Below are 18,809 nucleotides of genomic sequence, written 5' to 3'. Positions count from 1 at the left end.
AGCACTTTTTTTATTTGCTTCAAATGTTGTAGCAGTGTGGTGTGGTGTTTGTTCATCATAGTTTTTTTTTTTTTTTTTCCCCCTAAAGAAAAGTGTTTTGTCTGCTAACAGGAAAAACGTCTTCCCTGTAAAGGTGATGGGCTTCCTTTGGTTCCACCGGATCCTTCTGTACACATCATTTCTGTTCCCCGTCCCAGGCTTCGAGGGTTTTTATCAGAATTAACCCCCATCTTAGCTGGGGAAATTGGGATTGTCCAATGGGAGCGCTCCTTGCCTTATTGGCCAGTCATGACTTCTATATCACAAGAGTCCCCGCTGCCTGGTGGACCGCGCCCAGGTCCCCGTCATTCTCCAAGTGCTCTTGGTGAAGCTGCCGCAGTTCCGGCGCGTCTGTAGTTTGTTTACTGGAAGCGTATCTGTTGTGGGGTGGGGAGGGCGGGGGGTAGCGCTTTTATTGAAATTCTGAGACTGATGTCATTTAACTGACAGTTTTATAATTAAATAAATAAAAAGTTTTATTTAAACGGGTGTGCTTCACTTCACGCTCCGTCAGAATGTACAGCATCATCACACTCATCCTCACTGCATTACATTCAATGTTAATGGAACACATATATAACACATATATATATATATATATATATTGTGTATATATAAATATGTACAATATTTTAATTGAAAATCGCATTCCTGCTCAGCTGAGTCGCGTCAGGACATCTGATGCAGGATACGTGTCCTCAGCTTCTCCGCCACTGGACGGAACTCCAGTTCCCAGCATGCCCTGTGCAGGCGGTGGGCATCGTCATCAGCCGACCAGCGCAGCTCCGCCTCCTCGTCTAGAGCCACGGAGAAAATGACCGGAATGAACTTTGCATACATTCTAAGACGGAAGCACCACTTATTATTCTTATTCTGAATTATTTACATAAACGGTGCATGTATGATGTGCTGTACGTACCAAGGTACAAGTGCAGTGTGTTCAGCAGCTCTTCAGTCCCCTGCTCCACGCCCTCCTCGGTCAGGTTCCACAGCGTCTGACAAACGACGGCCGCCAACTGCCAATCAAACGGCCCCAAGTCTCGCAGGCAGTCGGTCAGCCTATCAGGAGCGAGCGCAGGGTCACGTGAGAAGGCGGGTCTCCAGCCAGGACCGCCACGCGAACGGTTCGCCCGACTCGTACTTGCTGAAGGCGCCCTGCTCTCTGATGGCCCGCCGGTGCCGCGGCTCCGCGGAGAGGTTGACGAGGACGCCGCAGGCGGAGAAACACACGTCGGCGCTGCTCGAGTCCAGCAGCGGCACCAAAAAACGGAGCACTGGCGGAGCGGGTCGCACACAGAGCACAGCGACGGACGTGTGAAACGCTTCGTTTAGGGCCGCGGCGTGTTTGTGTGAATGTGCGCCTGTGGGTGTGACACGCACCTTCGCGTTGCACAATAAACCGCCGCACCTCCGGGGCCCGAGAAAGATTCCCGAACGCGCGCGTCGCCTCCAGCGCGCAGGCCATGCTGGGGCTCAGCAGCAGCTGGAACAGGACTGGCGAGACAGGCCGGGGACAGTGAGCGTGAGCGGCGGACGAGCGTGCGACAGCGCGACACTCACCGCGGGAGGCGTGCGCCTGTGGGCCGCGCGGCTCTGGGCCCTGGTAGAAGGTCAGGTTGTTCACGGCAGCTGCGGCGTTGAGCATCAGCTCCTCGCGGGTGTCCACCCAGCCCTGTTCTACATACACACACACACACACAGACATGTTTATTTTTTGCCATACGATTTCATTAATTATTCTGAATTATTATTAGAACCATTACTAATAACCTACTACTATTTCTACTAGATGTAATATTATTTCTGTAATTACTTTTATTATAATTATTATATTAATACTGCATCAACAACAATAATAATATAGCCTATAATAAATAAATAGATAGATAGATAAATCAGCCTTTGGTCTAAGGTAATGGGGATGTTGGCGATGAGGGTTCTGTGAGTAACCCATGGGAGCAAAGTTAACCCAAAAAGGAGTTTTATTCACAATATACACATGATCTACAACACCGTTGCAGTTGTATTTCAGATGGTATGATCATCTATGTAAATCCCTTTGAGCTGCATGTCATGTATGAACGGTGAAATATAAACAAAACTTCTACCATGTCAGAAGAACTCTTGTGTTTGAAAAGCAGCACCATTTACATGATGTGTGTGTGTTTGCTGACATACATCACAGGTAATGTATATCTGGTGTGTTCTGACTCAAAACGACCAGAAACAGGATGTGTGTGTGTGTGTGTGTGTGCATTTGTTGCTAAATACTGAGCTATTGGGAAATAGGAGTTGTTTTCTGCAGCTTGCTGACTTGCATGCCGCATCACTGTTTGTGCGTGTGTGTGTGTGTGTGTGTGTGTGTGTGCACGTGGTGTCGGTACCTAGCACCTGCAGGAGCAGCTGGATACAGCGTGTGTCAGCGGCCAGCGCGCTGCCTACTGTGGGGTGTACGGACATGTTGGCGAGGACTCTGATGAGTTTAACCAGGATGTCCACCTTGTCTGACGCTGCAGCGAGGGCGGGGTCAGGGGCGGGGTCTTGCGTCCCCTTGGGCTCAGCGGGGACCGGCAGGTGGCTGTGAAAGAGCCCCAGCAGGACACTGACACACCCCTTCCTCTTCAAAGAGGCGTAGCCGAGCCTCAGAGCTCCGCCCCGCCAGATTCCCCATCGTGAACAGAACCCTGAGCAGCAGGTCCTGCAGCGGAGAACCAGAGAAGAGTGTGTGTGACAATTCACACAAGTGTGTGAGATGGTCCTGTTACTGCTCATGGGGTTTCTGGTATCAGAGCTGCGAGGACAAGGGGTTCTACCTCTCTCTCTCTCTCTCTCACACACACACACAGTAAAAAAAAAAACTTTAAATATCACACTGTGATCCTTTATGAAAGTGTGTGTGTGGGTGTTTAGAGCTGAGAATAAGTAGCCATCCATCAGGACGACGGTGTGTACTTCTGCGAGGAATACGGAAGCGTGTGCGACACGGAGCATGGCCGTGGAGTGTGTGTGTGTGCGTGCGCACCTTTCTCTTTCCGTGTTTCATCATTAGGGTTATAAAGAGCCGGTAGCAGCCTGGACTCTCCGCCAGAGACACACAGCACTCGCGATATGAGGAGAGTTTACTGGCAAAAACACAGAAAACACACACGCAAATGAAATGTGTCCAAGATTGCGATACTGTATGTATATTACTTTCATTTGTTGGCTGTTTATGTCTAAAACTGTATGTTTTTGCATCACAGCTTGGTTTAATATTCCAAAAGCGGCAGAGAGACGAGTAAAGCTCTCCACTGTTCGCCTCAAGCCAAAAGGTGCAGCGTGAGAATTTCCCCCAAGATCAATAAAGTTGTACCAAAGAGCGTTTAACTTTGGCCGTGGCTAAATACCGTTACATTTACAGCATTTACCAGACGCCCTTATCCAGAGCCACTTACAGTCAGTAGTTACAGGGACAGCCCCCCCCCTGGAGACACTAAGGGTTAAGTGTCTTGCTCAGACACTGAGTATTTGAACCTGGGTCTTCTGGTTCATAGGCGAGTGTGTTACCCACTAGGCTACAATCTACAACCGTTACGACCCCATCTCCGTCCATGCGGGGCAACCGGAAGATATTTCTGGCTGGCGCCCGGGAGAACTCGCCACACCTGAATATCCTCGCCACGTTGATGCAGATGTCCGGGTCACCGTGGTAAGCTTCCAGAACAACGCACAGTTCAGGCAGGAGCCGATTAGAGAGGAACGTGGGACGGGACTCTGGCAGGTCAGCCATGTTCCTCAGAGTCGCGGTCAGCTGTGAACGACAGTGACGTTACACGCGTTTCACTGTCACAATGGAAAGTGTCTCACCATCTATGCAAAGTGACATTTTCTTTTATCTCTGAAACTGCTGAAAAGCCTCGGTTATCCCCACTGCTGGTTTGCCAGCATACTGAAAAATGAAAAATTAACAGTGTTCAAAATGCAGCCGCTAGATCCCTTGTGAAGGCAGAAAGAAACATGACCATGTTATTCATCTCTTGTATGAAGTTCACTGGACCTTTTGTTTATTTTTTGCCATACGATTTCAATAATTATTCCGAATTATTATTAGAACCATTACTAATAACCTACTACTATTTCTACTAGATGTAACATTATTTCTGTTATTACTTTTATTATAATTATTATATTAATACTACATCAATAATATAGCCTATAATAAATAAATAGATAGATAGATAGATAAATCAGCCTTTGGTCTAAGGTCATGGGGATGTTGGCGATGAGGGTTCTGTGAGTAACCCATGGGAGCAAAGTTAACCCAAAAAGGAGTTTTATTCACAATATACACATGATCTACAACACCGTTGCAGTTGTATTTCAGATGGTATGATCATCTATGTAAATCCCTTTGAGCTGCATGTCATGTATGAACGGTGAAATATAAACAAAACTTCTACCACTTGAACAAACGTGTGTGTGATCTCCTGTATGAACAAGTAAGAATTATTGAATGACAACCTGTGTGTGTGTGTGTGTGTGTGTGTGTATTCCAGTCACCTGTACGAGGATGTGGCCAGCGACGGTGTGCGTGTGGCCAGAGTGTGTGTGTGTGAGCTGCTGTGTGAGCTGACTCAGGACACTGATACACTCCTTCTCCAGCAGCAGCCTCCGGAGGGCGCCATTTCCCGACAGGAACTTGAGCGCAGCCGAGCAGTAGAGCAGGGCTTCACCACACACACACACGTCCTGAGTGCGCAGCACACAGAGCAGGGAGTCTGACACACACACACACACAAAGAATGCTTTAATGGCAATACAGCAGAGACATTAGTATTATATGGAGTAACACACACACACACCTATTATGCTGCTGTCGTTGAACAGGACGTCGTTGGCAGCACTGCGGCTGATGATGAAGACGAGTTTACAGACGTTCAGCAGGTTCTTCCCGCTCACGTCCAGCTGTAACACACACAAGCACACTGCTCCATACGTAATATATGCTGTGTTTACAGTGTGCGACTAAGGATGTGTGTGTGTGTGTGTGTAACTGACGTCCAGTATGACTCCACCCAGCTGCAGGTTCAGTCGTTCTGATTTCAGGTCGATGAGTCTGAACAGAGACTTCAACAGCTCCGCCCTCTTCTTCAGCTTCCTACCCAGCATCCCCTTCTGCCGCAGGGCGCCATGGAGACGAGTGCAGGCAACACACAAACGCTCCACTACCTCCTCCGAAGCGCCTCCTCCTGCCAGGGCGAAGGGTGAAAGGTCAAAACCAGAGGCTCCATTTTCAAAATAAGTCTCAATCAGAGCACAGTGTTACAGAACACGCAGTACAAACCACAAGAACCGAGCAGAACCGGCACTGGACGGGCCCCATTAGCAAAAAATCTGTCTGGACGGCATCATGGCTGCGCCAGTGCTGGATTTGAACCCATGACCCAAACCCATGATCATGACAAACGTCTAACCAGGGACCTTCTTGTGTTTCCAGTTCCTGTTGACTCGACGTGGACGTATCAGCTGACGTCATTTCGGTTGCCATGGAGATCACAGCACCGTGCGCCCATCTGGGTATAGTGTGTCTGTGTGTGTGTTTGCATCGCGTTTCCGTGAGTGTGTTTTTCGCGTGGAGTGTGTGTGTGTGTGTGTGTCTGTGCGTTGGTGTTGTAGTGTGAATTTGCATGTGTGTGCGCTCTGATGCTCTTGAAAGTGTCCAGACTGTGCGAGAGCAGAGACGCGTCTCGCCACGATAAATATTTCAGCGTTTGTCTCCCGCAGATGAATCCGCGCCCCGTTTGAATCAGAATGAAATATTTAGGGCTGCTCATCCCGCTTCAGACGCTCCGGGTCAGCTGACGGAACCCGTCCCACGTCTGACCTCTGAACTGAACGGTGGAAGTGCGAATCGAATCCCGAACCTTGGCCAAGGTCACGGTGAGGGGTTAAATGCAGGGAAAGTAACGATGGCTGAATGACTGAATACGTCGCCATTAAATCTATCCAGCCACGAGTTTATTATTCATTTATTACACCGCGGTTACTTTTTTTTATTTTATTTTTTTTTTACCTGGAAACACCGCTTCGAACTCCTGCAGAACCGGAAGCACCTCAGCATTCCAGAACGCCGAGTCCTCTGTGGCATCACTTCCCGTCCCTTCCCCAACGTGCGCTGCTGAGAGACGGACGCGACCTCATGGAAGACGCACTCATGCATACCGCCGGGCACTGTGGTGCACATGACCTTTGACCCAGAGCGACCGCCGGCTCCTGCTGATGACGGCCACTCACCTGACGGAGATTCACCAACATCTGGATCTGAGCTGGAGCTCGATGAGGCGTGTCGACGTAGGTCGCTGTAGAACACGAACACACGCACAAAGTGAAATTGTCATTGAGAAACACTGCAGCACAGCACACGGTGACACAGCGAAATGTGTCCTCTGCATTTAACCCATCACCCTTGGTGAGCAGTGGGCGGCCATGACAGGCGCCCGGGGAGCAGTGTGTGGGGACGGTGCTTTGCTCAGTGGCACCTTGGCGGATCGGGATTCGAACCGGCAACCTTCCGATTACGGGGCCGCTCCCTTAACCCGCTAGGCCGCCACCGCAAAGACGTCATACGGAACGCTTACGAGCAGGAGACGCGTCACTAATTCACTAATGCTCTTATAAACAGAAGCAAGATTTTATAATAATCCAGGGTGTCCTTAGAATATGATTACAAGCCGCCGCCACCAGAGGTCTCCACTACAACACCCTGCAGTTACAGTAACAGTCTCTCTATGTGTGTGTGTGTGTGTGTGTGTGTGGTGATTACATGGACGTACGGTAAGGTCATGCTCGTGGAATATTTGTTTGTGGTCGATGAATTATCAAAACTCAGCTCATTCTTTCTGTTTTCGTTCTCTCTTCTCACCACAATGAGGAACCTTGTTTAACAAAGCCGTGTCTTAACACAGTGTACTGTAGCCTTTATTAATATGTGTGTGTGTGTGTGTGTGTGTGTGTGTGTGTGTGCCTGTATGCCAGGAAATCCACTCTGTTTTTTTTTGGTTTCTTTTCACTAGAATCTGTTTATGCTCCGTCATGCTGAGGTTTTCGCTCCGTCTTATCATGCACACAACAGTTAAACCATTGCAGCCGACACACACATATACACCGACACACACCCTGTCCTACAGCATTTACATTTACAGCATTTATCAGACGCCCTTATCCAGAGCGACTTACAATCAGTAGTTACAGGGACAGTCCTCCCCTGGAGCAACTTAGGGTTAAGTGTCTTGCTCAGGGACACAATGGTAGTAAGTGGGGTTTGAACCTGGGACTGTCCTGGTTCATAGGCGAGTGTGTTACCCACTAGGCTACTACCAACCCAGCAGACCTGCAGTGTTCACCGCTTTTTTTTTATTATTTTATTTCACACTGAATGTGCAGCAGCAACTGACTCACACTGTGACAACACATCAGACAGTAGCTGTCGAGAAACCTCTGCTGCATTTATAATTTTGTAATCTGTCCCTTTTCTGTCACACTCAAACGTTGCGGGAAGGTTTCGGGGGGGTTTGCTGCTTGTCGGCAGGCTGCTCTCAGGCCGAGACGTGACCTCATTGCCGTCACGCCTTCGCGCTAATCTAATACGGCTCCATTAGCACTAATAACCCCGCTGGTTGTGTGTGTGTGTGTGTGTGTGGGACAGAGATAAACAGCGTGTCTGCAGTGATGTAGTGATAGATTTGGTACGGTTGTTTGTACGGGTGCGTTGAAAGAGACGCGTAGAAGGACGGCAGGCCCACCTGGAGGTCGCGGGTGCGGAAGGGACCCTCTTTGCACCAGACGCACGTTCTGACCACCTGTCTGCAGAAACAACATGGTGCAGATGAGCTTCCTCCACAGGACAGACCTACTCTGTGTTGTCCCCGTTAACATCGTCCTGTGCTGAGGGGACAGACCGCCGGATCTTCTCGTTGGACAGCAGATGCAGACCATGGGGAACGTTTGCCGTCTTCTGAGAGTTCTGATGGAAACGGCACGTTGGAGAGGAGGGACGAACTGTCCACCAAGCCATTTTTGATGGATTGTGAGGTGAGAGAGGCTACTGAGAGTGACAGATGGCTCCCTACTTCCTCGTCCCGGACGATTTAAACAGCCTGCTGTAAATATGTGACACGCCCAGGAGTACGGCAGCGTCCGTACTATTCCTTTCTCCTCCGTTGTCCACTGTCCACTACCAACACCAACATGCAGACTATCGGTGCTAAAACGTTCTGATGAGTGGACACCCCCCATGTCACACAGGAAAGTGTCCCCAACAGGTCTAAAATCTGCATCAGTACCTTTTCAGGTAGAAAAATGCACACATACTCACAAGCACACATGCAAAAAAAAGACACACACATATATATGCATGTTCATGAGCGCACACACACACACACAAAAATTCAGTGTTTTTCACCTTCCTAACAACAGCCCTGAAATTGTTCGAGAAGGGACTAATACACAAATAATCCTGATTTATAAAGTGAAAGTGGTAATAATGGTGATGTTGATATGTGGAGACAAACTGTAAAATAATGAATGATCTCCTTCAGGCAAAGGTCTACAGATGGAGGACAATGTTGTATTGCTGCTCAGAGAACAACAAGAGTCTTTTTGTCTACACACATTACGTTGTTGTTTCGTTGCAATAAGGAAATTAAAAAGGAAATATTTGATGATATAATAATATTTGAAACCGTGGCTTTGCATGTAGCTTCCCCTCTCTCCGTCCCTGGGGAGAGAGAGAGAGAACAGGAAGTGATGCCGCAGAAGGCCCTACCTCGCGCGCCATCTGCGCTCGGGCTGACAGGTGGGAGTCTGCCGAGGGAAGAGGTTCTACTGAGTCCAGGCCTCACTCTTCCTGACCCTCTGCCCCGGTGTGGTGGTGCCGATGACAGGGTGGCTGACGCAGCTTCCCAGCATTCCTGATCTGGAGCAGCTGCCAGTTTAGGCTTCTAAATTCAAAAAAATTAAATACGCACATTTAATATTAAGTGTGAAAAGAAACAGTTCCTCAAATTTTAACACTCACATGATCCAGAGGAGACAAGCGTGTCCGGGAACTAGGTCTGGAATCTGGAACTTCAAAGTGCTGAGAACGGAGACTAAACAAATCCAGACAGTGTAACGCGATACTTCCTGTAGTCTTCCTAATCTTAACCGATCATCTTAGCAGAGAAGTGACTACCTGGAGGCCGACGGGGGTCGAGCATCACGGGGCCGCGAGGACGCCCCTCCAAACAGCTGCCGATGCTGCTCCTGCGGGGTGAAAGGACGCCGGGTGCTCAGGGTACGGAGTGAATTCCGGGCTTCGCTGACGATCTCAGAGCTGGTCCTCACACGCCTCCTCTCCATACTGACCACTGCGCTGACCGGCAGGGAGCTGGACACATGCAGCGGCAACATCATGGAAAGTGCAGCATATCGACACTTATCTTTTCCAAATATTATGCTAATAATAGCTATTCGTTTTGCAATATAATCACTGCAGAAATGTGCAGCTCTTTTTGTTAGCATTTGAAAAAAAGGTGTGTGGTGGAGTACGGATTAGGGCTGTCACAATCATGAAATTTAAAATTAGAGCACACATAGTCCTATAATGGCCTACACATTAAACCATGGAGATAGGGTGGTAGTGGCCTAGTGGGTTAGACACTCGCCTATGAACCAGAAGTCCCAGGTTCGAATCCCACTTACTACCATTGTGTCCCTGAGCAAGACACTTAACCCTAAATTGCTCCAGGGGGGGACTGTCCCTGTAACTACTGATTGTAAGTCGCTCTGGATAAGGGCGTCTGATAAATGCTGTAAATGTAAATGAGATTCTAAATAGATTTAAAACAAAAATGTAATAATTAGCTTTTTGTGTATAGTTGGTGGCAGTGGTGGCCTAGCGGTGGCCTAGCGGTGGCCTAGCGGTTAAGAAAGCAGCCCTGTAATCAGAAGGTTGCCGGTCCACCAAGGTGCCACTGAGAAAAGCACCGTCCCAACACACTGCTCCCCGGGCGCCTGTCATGGCTGCCCACTGTTCACTCAGGGTGATGGCTTAAATGCAGAGGACAAATTTCACTGTGTGCACCGTGTGCTGTGCTGCTGTGTATCACATGTGACAATCACTTCACTTCACTTAGTTACTTCTGTCAGGACAGGTGGAATGTCTGCATAACTACAGCTGGTCCTTACGTGGTCCTTATATTTAGTCATTTGGCAGGGATCTGACCCTTTGGCTGTGGTGGGATATTGGTATGATGTTGGTAGGCATGAATCAGTCTCACTGTCATAGAAAGGGATCCACCACCACCCCATAAAACATCTGGACAATAGCAGTCCTGTGGTCACAAAGGTCAGAAGATGTCCAACACAAACTGTACAGCCGGACAGGGCTCTCTTATGAAGTGGCTAGATTTCCTGTTGATTTTGGCCTTTTTCCATGAAACTGCGAAGTCAGAAAAGTTGAACGATAAAGGTTCGTCAAGTTAATCCCGCCCATGGCAGCTTCTCATTGGCCAATGTTGACTACTGGTCCCGCCTTCAAACTCCTCTGATTGGCCCACCGAAAAAAATTGAGATTCGGTTCGCTAGTGCCGCCCCAGACCCATAAACTTGGCCGATTGTTATCAACATGCTATAAAAAGCATACTTGAAAACGATAAGTTTATAAGTCGCAAATATCAAGCGGTAAAAATGACCATTTCGAACTGGGGGCGGAGCGCGCTGCCGCGGACCCTGTGGTTACCATGGTAACCAAACGAAGCGGTGACGGGAGCGCGCAGAGGTGGCACAAAAACGTATTATTACAAAATAATGACAGTAGTAATAACGAAGGCCTTAAATGAGCATTGAAAAGCGGCGGGGCAAAACGAAGAACGAGTCGCATACAGAAACTCTGAACTTTAGAACGCACTTACCTCGAGTCCCCGCGCGACGGAGGGACACCGCAGTAAACGTGACGCCGCGGTAACGCGGCTGCCGCTGAGCTCCACCGCAAAGGGCGCAGAACCGCAGTCGCGGTTTACTACGGCGTTTACTACGGCGGCGACCGGCTCGCAACACGCGCACTGCGCATGCGCGGCCGTGGCCCGCGTCACGTGGCCGGAAGCGCCGCGGCCTGCGTCGTGGGGGGAGAGGAGCAGGAATTGTGCGGTGTTGCCCGTTAGAAGTCGCCTCGGTCTGTAAGAATCATCGCGGGTCTGTGTGGGTGGAGGGCTGGAAACTTTACCTGCACTGCCCTCCACCAGGGAAGAGGCTGTCGAGTAAAATAAGGGGTGTGCAGAAGTGTATATCATAACAAAAGTAATCATAATCTTTACATTACAGTTCTTCGTCATAGTCATCATATGCATGGGATGTACATTTTATTTAGTTTAACGTTGTTTATTGGTATTAGAGCATGAGCTATAACAATATTCTCAAGAGGTTACAAAGGAAAATAGCTCAAACAATCCCCAATCTAGACCCCCCCCCCCCCAAAAAAACTATATATATATATATGTGTGTGTGTGTGTATATATATATATATATATATATATACACATACACACACACTCACACATGCATAGACATGCATACATATATATACACATACCCAAAGATACTACACAAAAAACTGCCTACAATCATCCCTACAATCAATCTATACAAAATAAATAATTACATAAAAATTGGAAACCACTGCAGAGCTCCACCCAGACACGAACTGTATCACCCAGGAACAGAAGGGAAATTTTTACTCTTAACCAGATCGAGAAAAGGACCCCAAATCTTTTAAAATGTCTTAAGGGAGTTAAATTCTTTCCAGTTTTACTAAATAATATCCTGTATCCAGTGAATTAGGCTGGGAGGTTTAGAGGATTTCCAGTTTGTCGTAATTAACATTCTCGCCAGTAAGGTAGTAAAAGGCCAGCGTGTCCATTTGATGGGGAGACAGCGAAGGAGGTGAGGAGAAAACCCCAGACAATACCCCGATCTGGTTGGGCTCTATTCTTTTCCCCACAAATTCTGACAACATGTCAAATATCTCAGTCCAGTACTGGTGTAAAGAAGGGCAAAGTCAGAACGTGAATAAAATTGGCAGGGGACTGACGCCCTCATAGATTTGTGACAACCGCACCTTAGTGTAATATGAACGTTGCAAAATCTCTGTGTGGTAACATTTTTTTTAAAACCTTACGATTTTAAATTCCCTGAACACTTTCACACACATGGAATATTAACATTCCCACTCTAACTTCTGTCCTGACAATGTCTGATTTCCTACTAACTTTATTACCACAAATAAGTTTTATTCACGTTTATACAGCGCAATAGTGGGAAAATGAGCAATAAAATCTTTCATATTATATTTTTGTTCCCACAGTATATTTATGTCCGTCTTGTGTTTAGTCTGCTCACTGAGCCTGGAGAAGCACGATTTAAAGTTAACTTACGGCTTAAACCGTAAGTTTATAGGCGAGTGTGTTACCCACTAGCACGCTTTAAGTTTTTTTAATTCCTTTGCAAAAGCCTCCAATCGTATTTTTTCCACCAACATTGGTGTTACTGAACAGTTGATGGGTCACATTTTCAGACCAGCGAAGAAACAGCATTTGCAATCAGGGCAAAAATCTCCCGGGTTTTCCCCTGCAGTATTACGCCCGCGTGCGTAATAGCACTTAACACAGCCTTCTTGATGTAATGTAATGTCAACGCGCGGCTTATTGTGCAGTTGTAGTTCCGCTGGTGATGGCATTTGTTGTCCTGAAAAGAAAAGCACGAGACGGAGGGCACACGACAACTTTATTTCAGAAACTGTGGGTGGACTTGCATGAACGGACATTCTTTGTTTTTATCTTCGTGTTTGCGTTGCCCCATATTCGTTAATCTTGCATTAAAATATATGGCCCGTGGCGCCTAATGGAGATTCAGTCCGGGGATTATCACCGCCACCGACTAAACTGCCGGTTAGAGGACATCAGCATTCATCAAATTTCACGATAAATTTATGTACAATATAAAACTGTGCATAAAATGATCTATACCATTGCCACTGGAATATCTGGACCTAGAATAAAATTATTAACCAAGCAATGACAACTCTGTAACAATCATTAACGTCTCAATCGATATCAATCAAATGATATTAATAATTTCCCCATTTCAATAAAGTAACCAAAACACAACAACCCAATAACAAGAGACTGACAGCCAGAGTGACCATGTCCAGATATGAAAGGAGCTTTCAGTCCTTCCCAATACTAATACCACCGGCATTCAAAACCTGTCTTTGTAATGTTTAGGTACAGGACGTTGGGTTGGACAGGACCAGTACTCGTGGGTCAACGGTTGTCCTCGGGTCCTTTTCGTTTGTGTTCGCAACTCGTGTTGCTATCAAAACCGTACCACAGGGAGGGCACCGGTGTAGCATTTGCGGAAAACTTTATTGTCATACTGTGACCAGCCAGTGAGGACAGAAGGGCTTCGCCGTTCCGCCGCCATTTAAAGGCTTGTGAGACAACGCTGTCGTACTGGAAATACATGAGACAGAAAATGGCGTCCGTCCTGCATCCGGTATGCTTTGTCCTATGGGCACGGTCCTCTGGAAGGTTGAATTTTTATAAAAAGACAGTGTGTGTGTGTGTCTGTGTGTGTGTGTGTGTGTGTGCGCCACAGACCTGTTTTTTTGTGTGTGTTGTAATGTCCTTGGTCTGTTCACCCAATTTCACCGTCCGGTCGCTGCTCGAGCGAAGAGTCCATCCAGATGTTGAGGAGAGGAGGGTTCACCACTTTACTCCAGAGACAAGGCGATGGAGAGAAGATCTCCACCGGTCATTTTAACCCCATGATGGTCGGTCGACTGGCCGGACCCTGTCCTGACCCCTTCATTTGAAAACAAATTTCAGAGCTCCTCTCATTCGTCCTCAGAAAGTAACACTGTGCTCCATTCGGATTTAAATAGCTCTATGGGCTGCAGTCTCTTGGAAACAGGCCCTGTGATTGGTGGAGGGCAGCTGCCCTGGTCGGCCAATCAGGAGTCAGCATCGTGGAGTCTGAGTGCCAATAGGCTGCAGAGATTGCTGCTGCTTTGTTGTCACTATGGGAGGGGAGGAAGGTGAAGAGCAGAGCTGTGAGAGTTCATTTATTCACACACACACACACAGTCGTGTCACCAGTGTAAACTGGTTTGGTGTGAGAAAGCTGCCAACCTCCTTGGTGGTGTGTCACCATGGCAACAAGTACCTTGTTGGCAGCTCTCTCGGCTGTGTGTGAAAGAGCAAGAGAAATGGTGTGTGTGCTCCCTTCATTCAAATGCACACAACCATTAAATATCAGGATGTATAACCCTTGACCCCCACCCCGGTCAGGGTTTATTCCCGTATGATGTTGGTGCTGAAAGTGACGTCCTGGTCCCACCCCGGCCATCGAATGGTCATCCACTGCAGCGCTGCAGCTTGAAACCTTTACAGCATTTACCAGATGCCCTTATCCAGAGTGACTTACAGTCAGTAGTTACAGGGACAGTCCCCCCTGGAGACACTCAGGGTTAAGTGTCTTGCTCAGGGAGTAAGCAGGATTCGAACCTGGAATTTAACCTTTTACATGAACATTGCTGGTCTACCCGTCACTGGATCAACTTCTTCTTACTGGGAGCGGGTCTTTGTGTTAGTGTGTGTGTGCTCGAACCCAGACATCCTGCTCCTTTTGATCCACTGAGCCCTTGTTGACACCAGACACCAGACCCATGTTGTCCTGAGCTCTATAAGGTGGGGTGTGTTCACAATCAGAATGTTTGCACTGATAATCTGTATACTGGTCGTAACATCTGGACGAACTCTTCGCTCGAGGGCCAGACCAAGGACATTACAACCTACAAAACAGGTCTTTAGCACACACAAACACACACACACACACACACACTTTTTATAAGAATTCAGGGTGGTAGTAGCCTAGTGGGTAACACACTCGTCTATGAACCCGAAGACCCAGGTTCAAATCCCGCTTACTACCATTGTGTCCCTGAGCAAGACACTTAACCCCGAGTGTCTCCAGGGGGGGACTGTCCCTGTAACTACTGACTGTATGTTGCTCGGGATAAGGGCGTCTGGTAAATGCCGTGAAGTGACCCGAGACATTCACTTTTTTTAATATATGTTTATTTCTGTAAATTCTGAAGACATGAGTACTGTGATTCAGCAAACATACTTCATGCCACAAAACTTGTGTGTGTGTGTATATATATATATATATATATACATATATATACACACACACACACACACACACACACACAAACGCTTGCTACGGCTGCACATATACTAAAATTGGATCGATACAGAGAAGATTAGCATGGCCCCTGCGAAAGGATGACATGCAAATCCGTGAAGCGTTCCATATTTGGGGGCAGAGGGGGCCTAGCGGTTAAGGAAGCGGCCCCGTAATCAGAAGGTTGCCGGTTCAAATCCCGGTCCGCCAAGGTTCCAGTGAGGTGCCACTGAGCAAAAGGGTGGTAGTAGCCTAGTGGGTAACACACTCGCCTATGAACCAGAAGACCCGGGTTCGAATCCCACTTACTGCCATTGTGTCCCTGAGCAAGACACTTAACCCTAAGTTGCCCCAGGGGGACTGTCCCTGTAACTACTGATTGTAAGTCGCTCTGGATAAGGGCGTCTGATAAATGCTGTAAATGTAAATGTAAATGCAAAAGCACCGTCCCCGCACACTGCTCCCCGGGCGCTGGTCATGGCTGCCCACTGCTCACTCAGGGTGATGGGTTAAATGCAGAGGACAAATTTCACTGTGTGCACCGTGTGCTGTGCTGCTGTGTATCACATGTGACAATCACTTCACTTCACACACTGTTTTAGTATTGCATTTTAGCCCCAGCATTTTTTTTGTGTGTGACAAAATGAGTTTTGTGACAATGTTGTGCGCTGGTGATGAGTCATGTGACCTGGGCAGAGTGATTGGGGACACGGATCTGGATGGAGAACAGTGGGATGGAAATATGGGATGGGGAGAGGTGAACCGTCGTATGGGCTCGTGGTTGCATGATGTGTGTGTGTGTGTGTGTGTGTGTGTGTGTTCTGACCGAAGGGAATTAGCCACACCAAACATTTTCAAATCCCAGCATGCTCTGCTTCCTGACTCTAATAAAGGTACGGAAGCGGCGGCCGCGTAGGGGCTTCGTCCCAGCGAGACCAGCAGAGTGGCTCCTGCCCTCAGCTCGGCGTGCAGCTGTAATCTCTTGATCTCTTTGTAAATCTGCCTTTATTCCAAGTTCCTAGTATTCCGGCCTCGACTGGAATTCCCTGTGTTCGAATCTGTGTGAGGACACTCAAGAACACACACGCGTACATGATGTACAAGACTGTTGAGAGCGCCAGAAACTGGCCTAACTGGCGCTAGTCATTTAGTTGTTCGTACCACGATTGGTTGAAAGAGTTTTTTTTTGTTTTTTTTTTGCCACGGAAGGTGAGAATTTGCTGATGTTCAGTTCAGTGTCCTGTGTGTGTGTTTACTCGCCTGTACGTGTTCATGCAGTTATGTTGCAGTGTAGCGTGCTGTATTTAGAATGAAGATACTGTTGAGAATAATTCTAGAAAACATCTGCGATTTGAATGAATTTGCTTCACAAATACGAATGTTGATGACAGTCAATTAAAATATACACTCACTCTAACTCACTATCCATGACTGCTTATTCCTAAGTGGTGGCCTGGCGGTTAAGGAAGCGGCCCCGTAATCAGAGGTTGCTGGTTCGAATCCCGTGAGGCCACTGAGCAAAGCACCGTCCCCACACACTGCTCCCCGGACGCCTGTCATGGCTGCCCGCTGCTCACCAAGGGTGGTGGGACAAAAGCAAAGGACACGTTTTGTTGTGCACACCATGTGCTGTGTTGCAGCGTATCACAATGACAATCACTTCACTTTCACTAATCAGGGTTGTGGCTGCAAGAGGCCATCCTGGGACACTGGGTGCAGGGCAGGGACTCACCCTGCACACCATGGACAATTTAGAGATACCAATCCAGCTAGTGCACATGGGTGACGGGGAAACCGGAGCGAACCGACACGGCAAGAGCGTGCAAACTGCGTGCAAAGTCCGCCCACACAAGGTCTGAGTCGGGGTTCAACCTCACGACTTGATGAGTAAAAATTCGTGCCGAGGCTGATTTGTGAAATGTACAGAAAAATACAACAGCACCCAGTTCAAAAGATAAATAGGAACATTCCTGGCATTTATCAGACGCCCTTATCCAGAGCGACTCAGGGCTAAGTGTCTTGCTCAGGGTCCATAGGTAGGTGTCTTACCTACTAGGCAACTACCACCCTACTACCAACATAATGGTCCAGCACAGTGCAAAAACCTTTTGATATGTATTATAGAAGTATGGTGGTAGGTGGTAGCCTAGCGGGTAACACACTCGCCTATGAACCAGAAGACCCAGGTTCAAATCCCACTTACTACCATCGTGTCCCTGAGCAAGACACTTAACCCTAACTTACTCCAGGGGGGGACTGTCCCTGTAACTACTGATTGTAAGTCGCTCTGGATAAGGGCCGTATTCTGAATACATGAATGCATGACAAATGCATTTTTATTCAGTATACTATAACAGAATATGTTACTGTGACCACATGACCAGGTGGGGTTGCTCGGTGTGGTTCTTTTATTAAATTTGAACGCAAAACGTTTTACAAGAAACAAAGAATAATAAAGAAAAATGCAAATATTGAAACAGTTTGTAACTGTTTTCAGTCTTATGAAACACATAAACGCCCTTTCCTCATAATAATCCGATTTATCCGAAACGTATTAAGTAAATGAAAAAAATCCTTAGTAGGGTGATGTTAATCCAGGCAAGGCCCCTGCCCCTTGTGAAAGCTTTTACTGGTAATGCTAATGGACTTATAGATCTTCATGAGGTTTAAACAGGACATTAGGTCCCCTCACCATTCAGCACGAGTGGGTGGGCCAGCGGCCCTCCGTCCGTGTGGACATTGGCCAGGAGAGAAGCATCAGTCTCATCAGTGACGGCAGAAAGTGCCACCAGTGGACAGAGGTTCTACATTTCTACAATGAAGCCCTCCGCCATGTAGTGTAGCTCCTCGGAAGCTGTTGCTAAGCAACTCGATTCGAGTGGGCACCAGATGCTACGTCCAGAATGTCACGGGGTCCGCGTCCCCACAGGAACCAACGCAGAGTGTAATAATGACGACCGGAAAAGAGAGGCTGACACGACCTGAGCCTGCCAGTCAGTAACTGGTCTGTCAGCCAGGTGACCCCGGCGGTGACCCCGGCGGTGACCCCGGCGGTGACAGGCGCAGCGGTGGCACCAGAACAGGCCCGTCGTCCTTTCTGCTCCTGTAATTGATGTTGCGGCAGTTTCCTCCTGCTGCTGCTGCATAGTAGATTAGCCCCGCTGGTCCCCAAAGGACAGAGTCCTGCACACACACACACACTCAAGTCAGTGCCATCATGGCCTGAGGGTGTTCAGCACATGTTCACTTCTGCCTCTGCGACTACTATATAATCTATACAGTGTGTGTGTGTGTGTGTGTGTATGTGTGTGTTATAGAGAGAACAACAATAAATCACAGATCGGCTCATTTCTCGCTCTGTCTGGTCATGCTAGCAGAGACAAATCTTATTTACGGCAGGTTTTCCTCCCACACACACACACACACACACACACACACACACACACACAGGACAACAGTCAAAAGAAAACGTGAGAAACTAAGTGAAGGGATGGAAGGAGGAAAACTGA

The 18,809-nt window shown here is 47.8% G+C and overlaps 1 protein-coding gene, 1 long non-coding RNA gene and 1 other non-coding gene across 3 annotated transcripts; 2 read left to right on the top strand and 1 right to left on the bottom strand.

Annotated features, from left to right (window-relative positions):
• Positions 1 to 47: 47 nt before the first annotated feature.
• On the bottom strand, positions 48 to 11,112 carry armc2 (armadillo repeat containing 2). Its single transcript, XM_029001999.1, is given in 19 exon segments — positions 48 to 836; positions 959 to 1,098; positions 1,181 to 1,313; positions 1,420 to 1,533; positions 1,600 to 1,716; positions 2,424 to 2,652; positions 2,654 to 2,737; positions 3,062 to 3,161; positions 3,684 to 3,829; positions 4,579 to 4,796; positions 4,881 to 4,983; positions 5,077 to 5,267; positions 6,092 to 6,196; positions 6,313 to 6,377; positions 7,821 to 7,881; positions 8,843 to 9,017; positions 9,095 to 9,167; positions 9,251 to 9,445; positions 10,971 to 11,112. Coding segments are annotated over 18 exon segments (2,349 nt in total). The 5' UTR covers positions 9,418 to 9,445; positions 10,971 to 11,112; the 3' UTR covers positions 48 to 708.
• LOC114802871 (uncharacterized) lies at positions 1,137 to 6,505 on the top strand. Its single transcript, XR_003751808.1, has 3 exons — positions 1,137 to 5,595; positions 5,803 to 5,958; positions 6,120 to 6,505. It is a non-coding gene; the product is annotated as an uncharacterized LOC114802871 (long non-coding RNA).
• A 4,221-nt stretch (positions 11,113 to 15,333) lies between the features above and the next one.
• LOC114763992 (U6 spliceosomal RNA) lies at positions 15,334 to 15,436 on the top strand. Its single transcript, XR_003742465.1, has one exon. It is a non-coding gene; the product is annotated as a U6 spliceosomal RNA (small nuclear RNA).
• The last annotated feature ends 3,373 nt before the right edge of the window (positions 15,437 to 18,809 follow it).

Source organism: Denticeps clupeoides, chromosome 14 (assembly GCF_900700375.1).
Source record: "Denticeps clupeoides chromosome 14, fDenClu1.1, whole genome shotgun sequence".
NCBI classification, from domain to species: Eukaryota; Metazoa; Chordata; class Actinopteri; order Clupeiformes; family Denticipitidae; genus Denticeps; species Denticeps clupeoides.
Note: the sequence above shows the minus strand (reverse complement) of the source record. Positions and strands in the feature narration are given on the sequence as shown.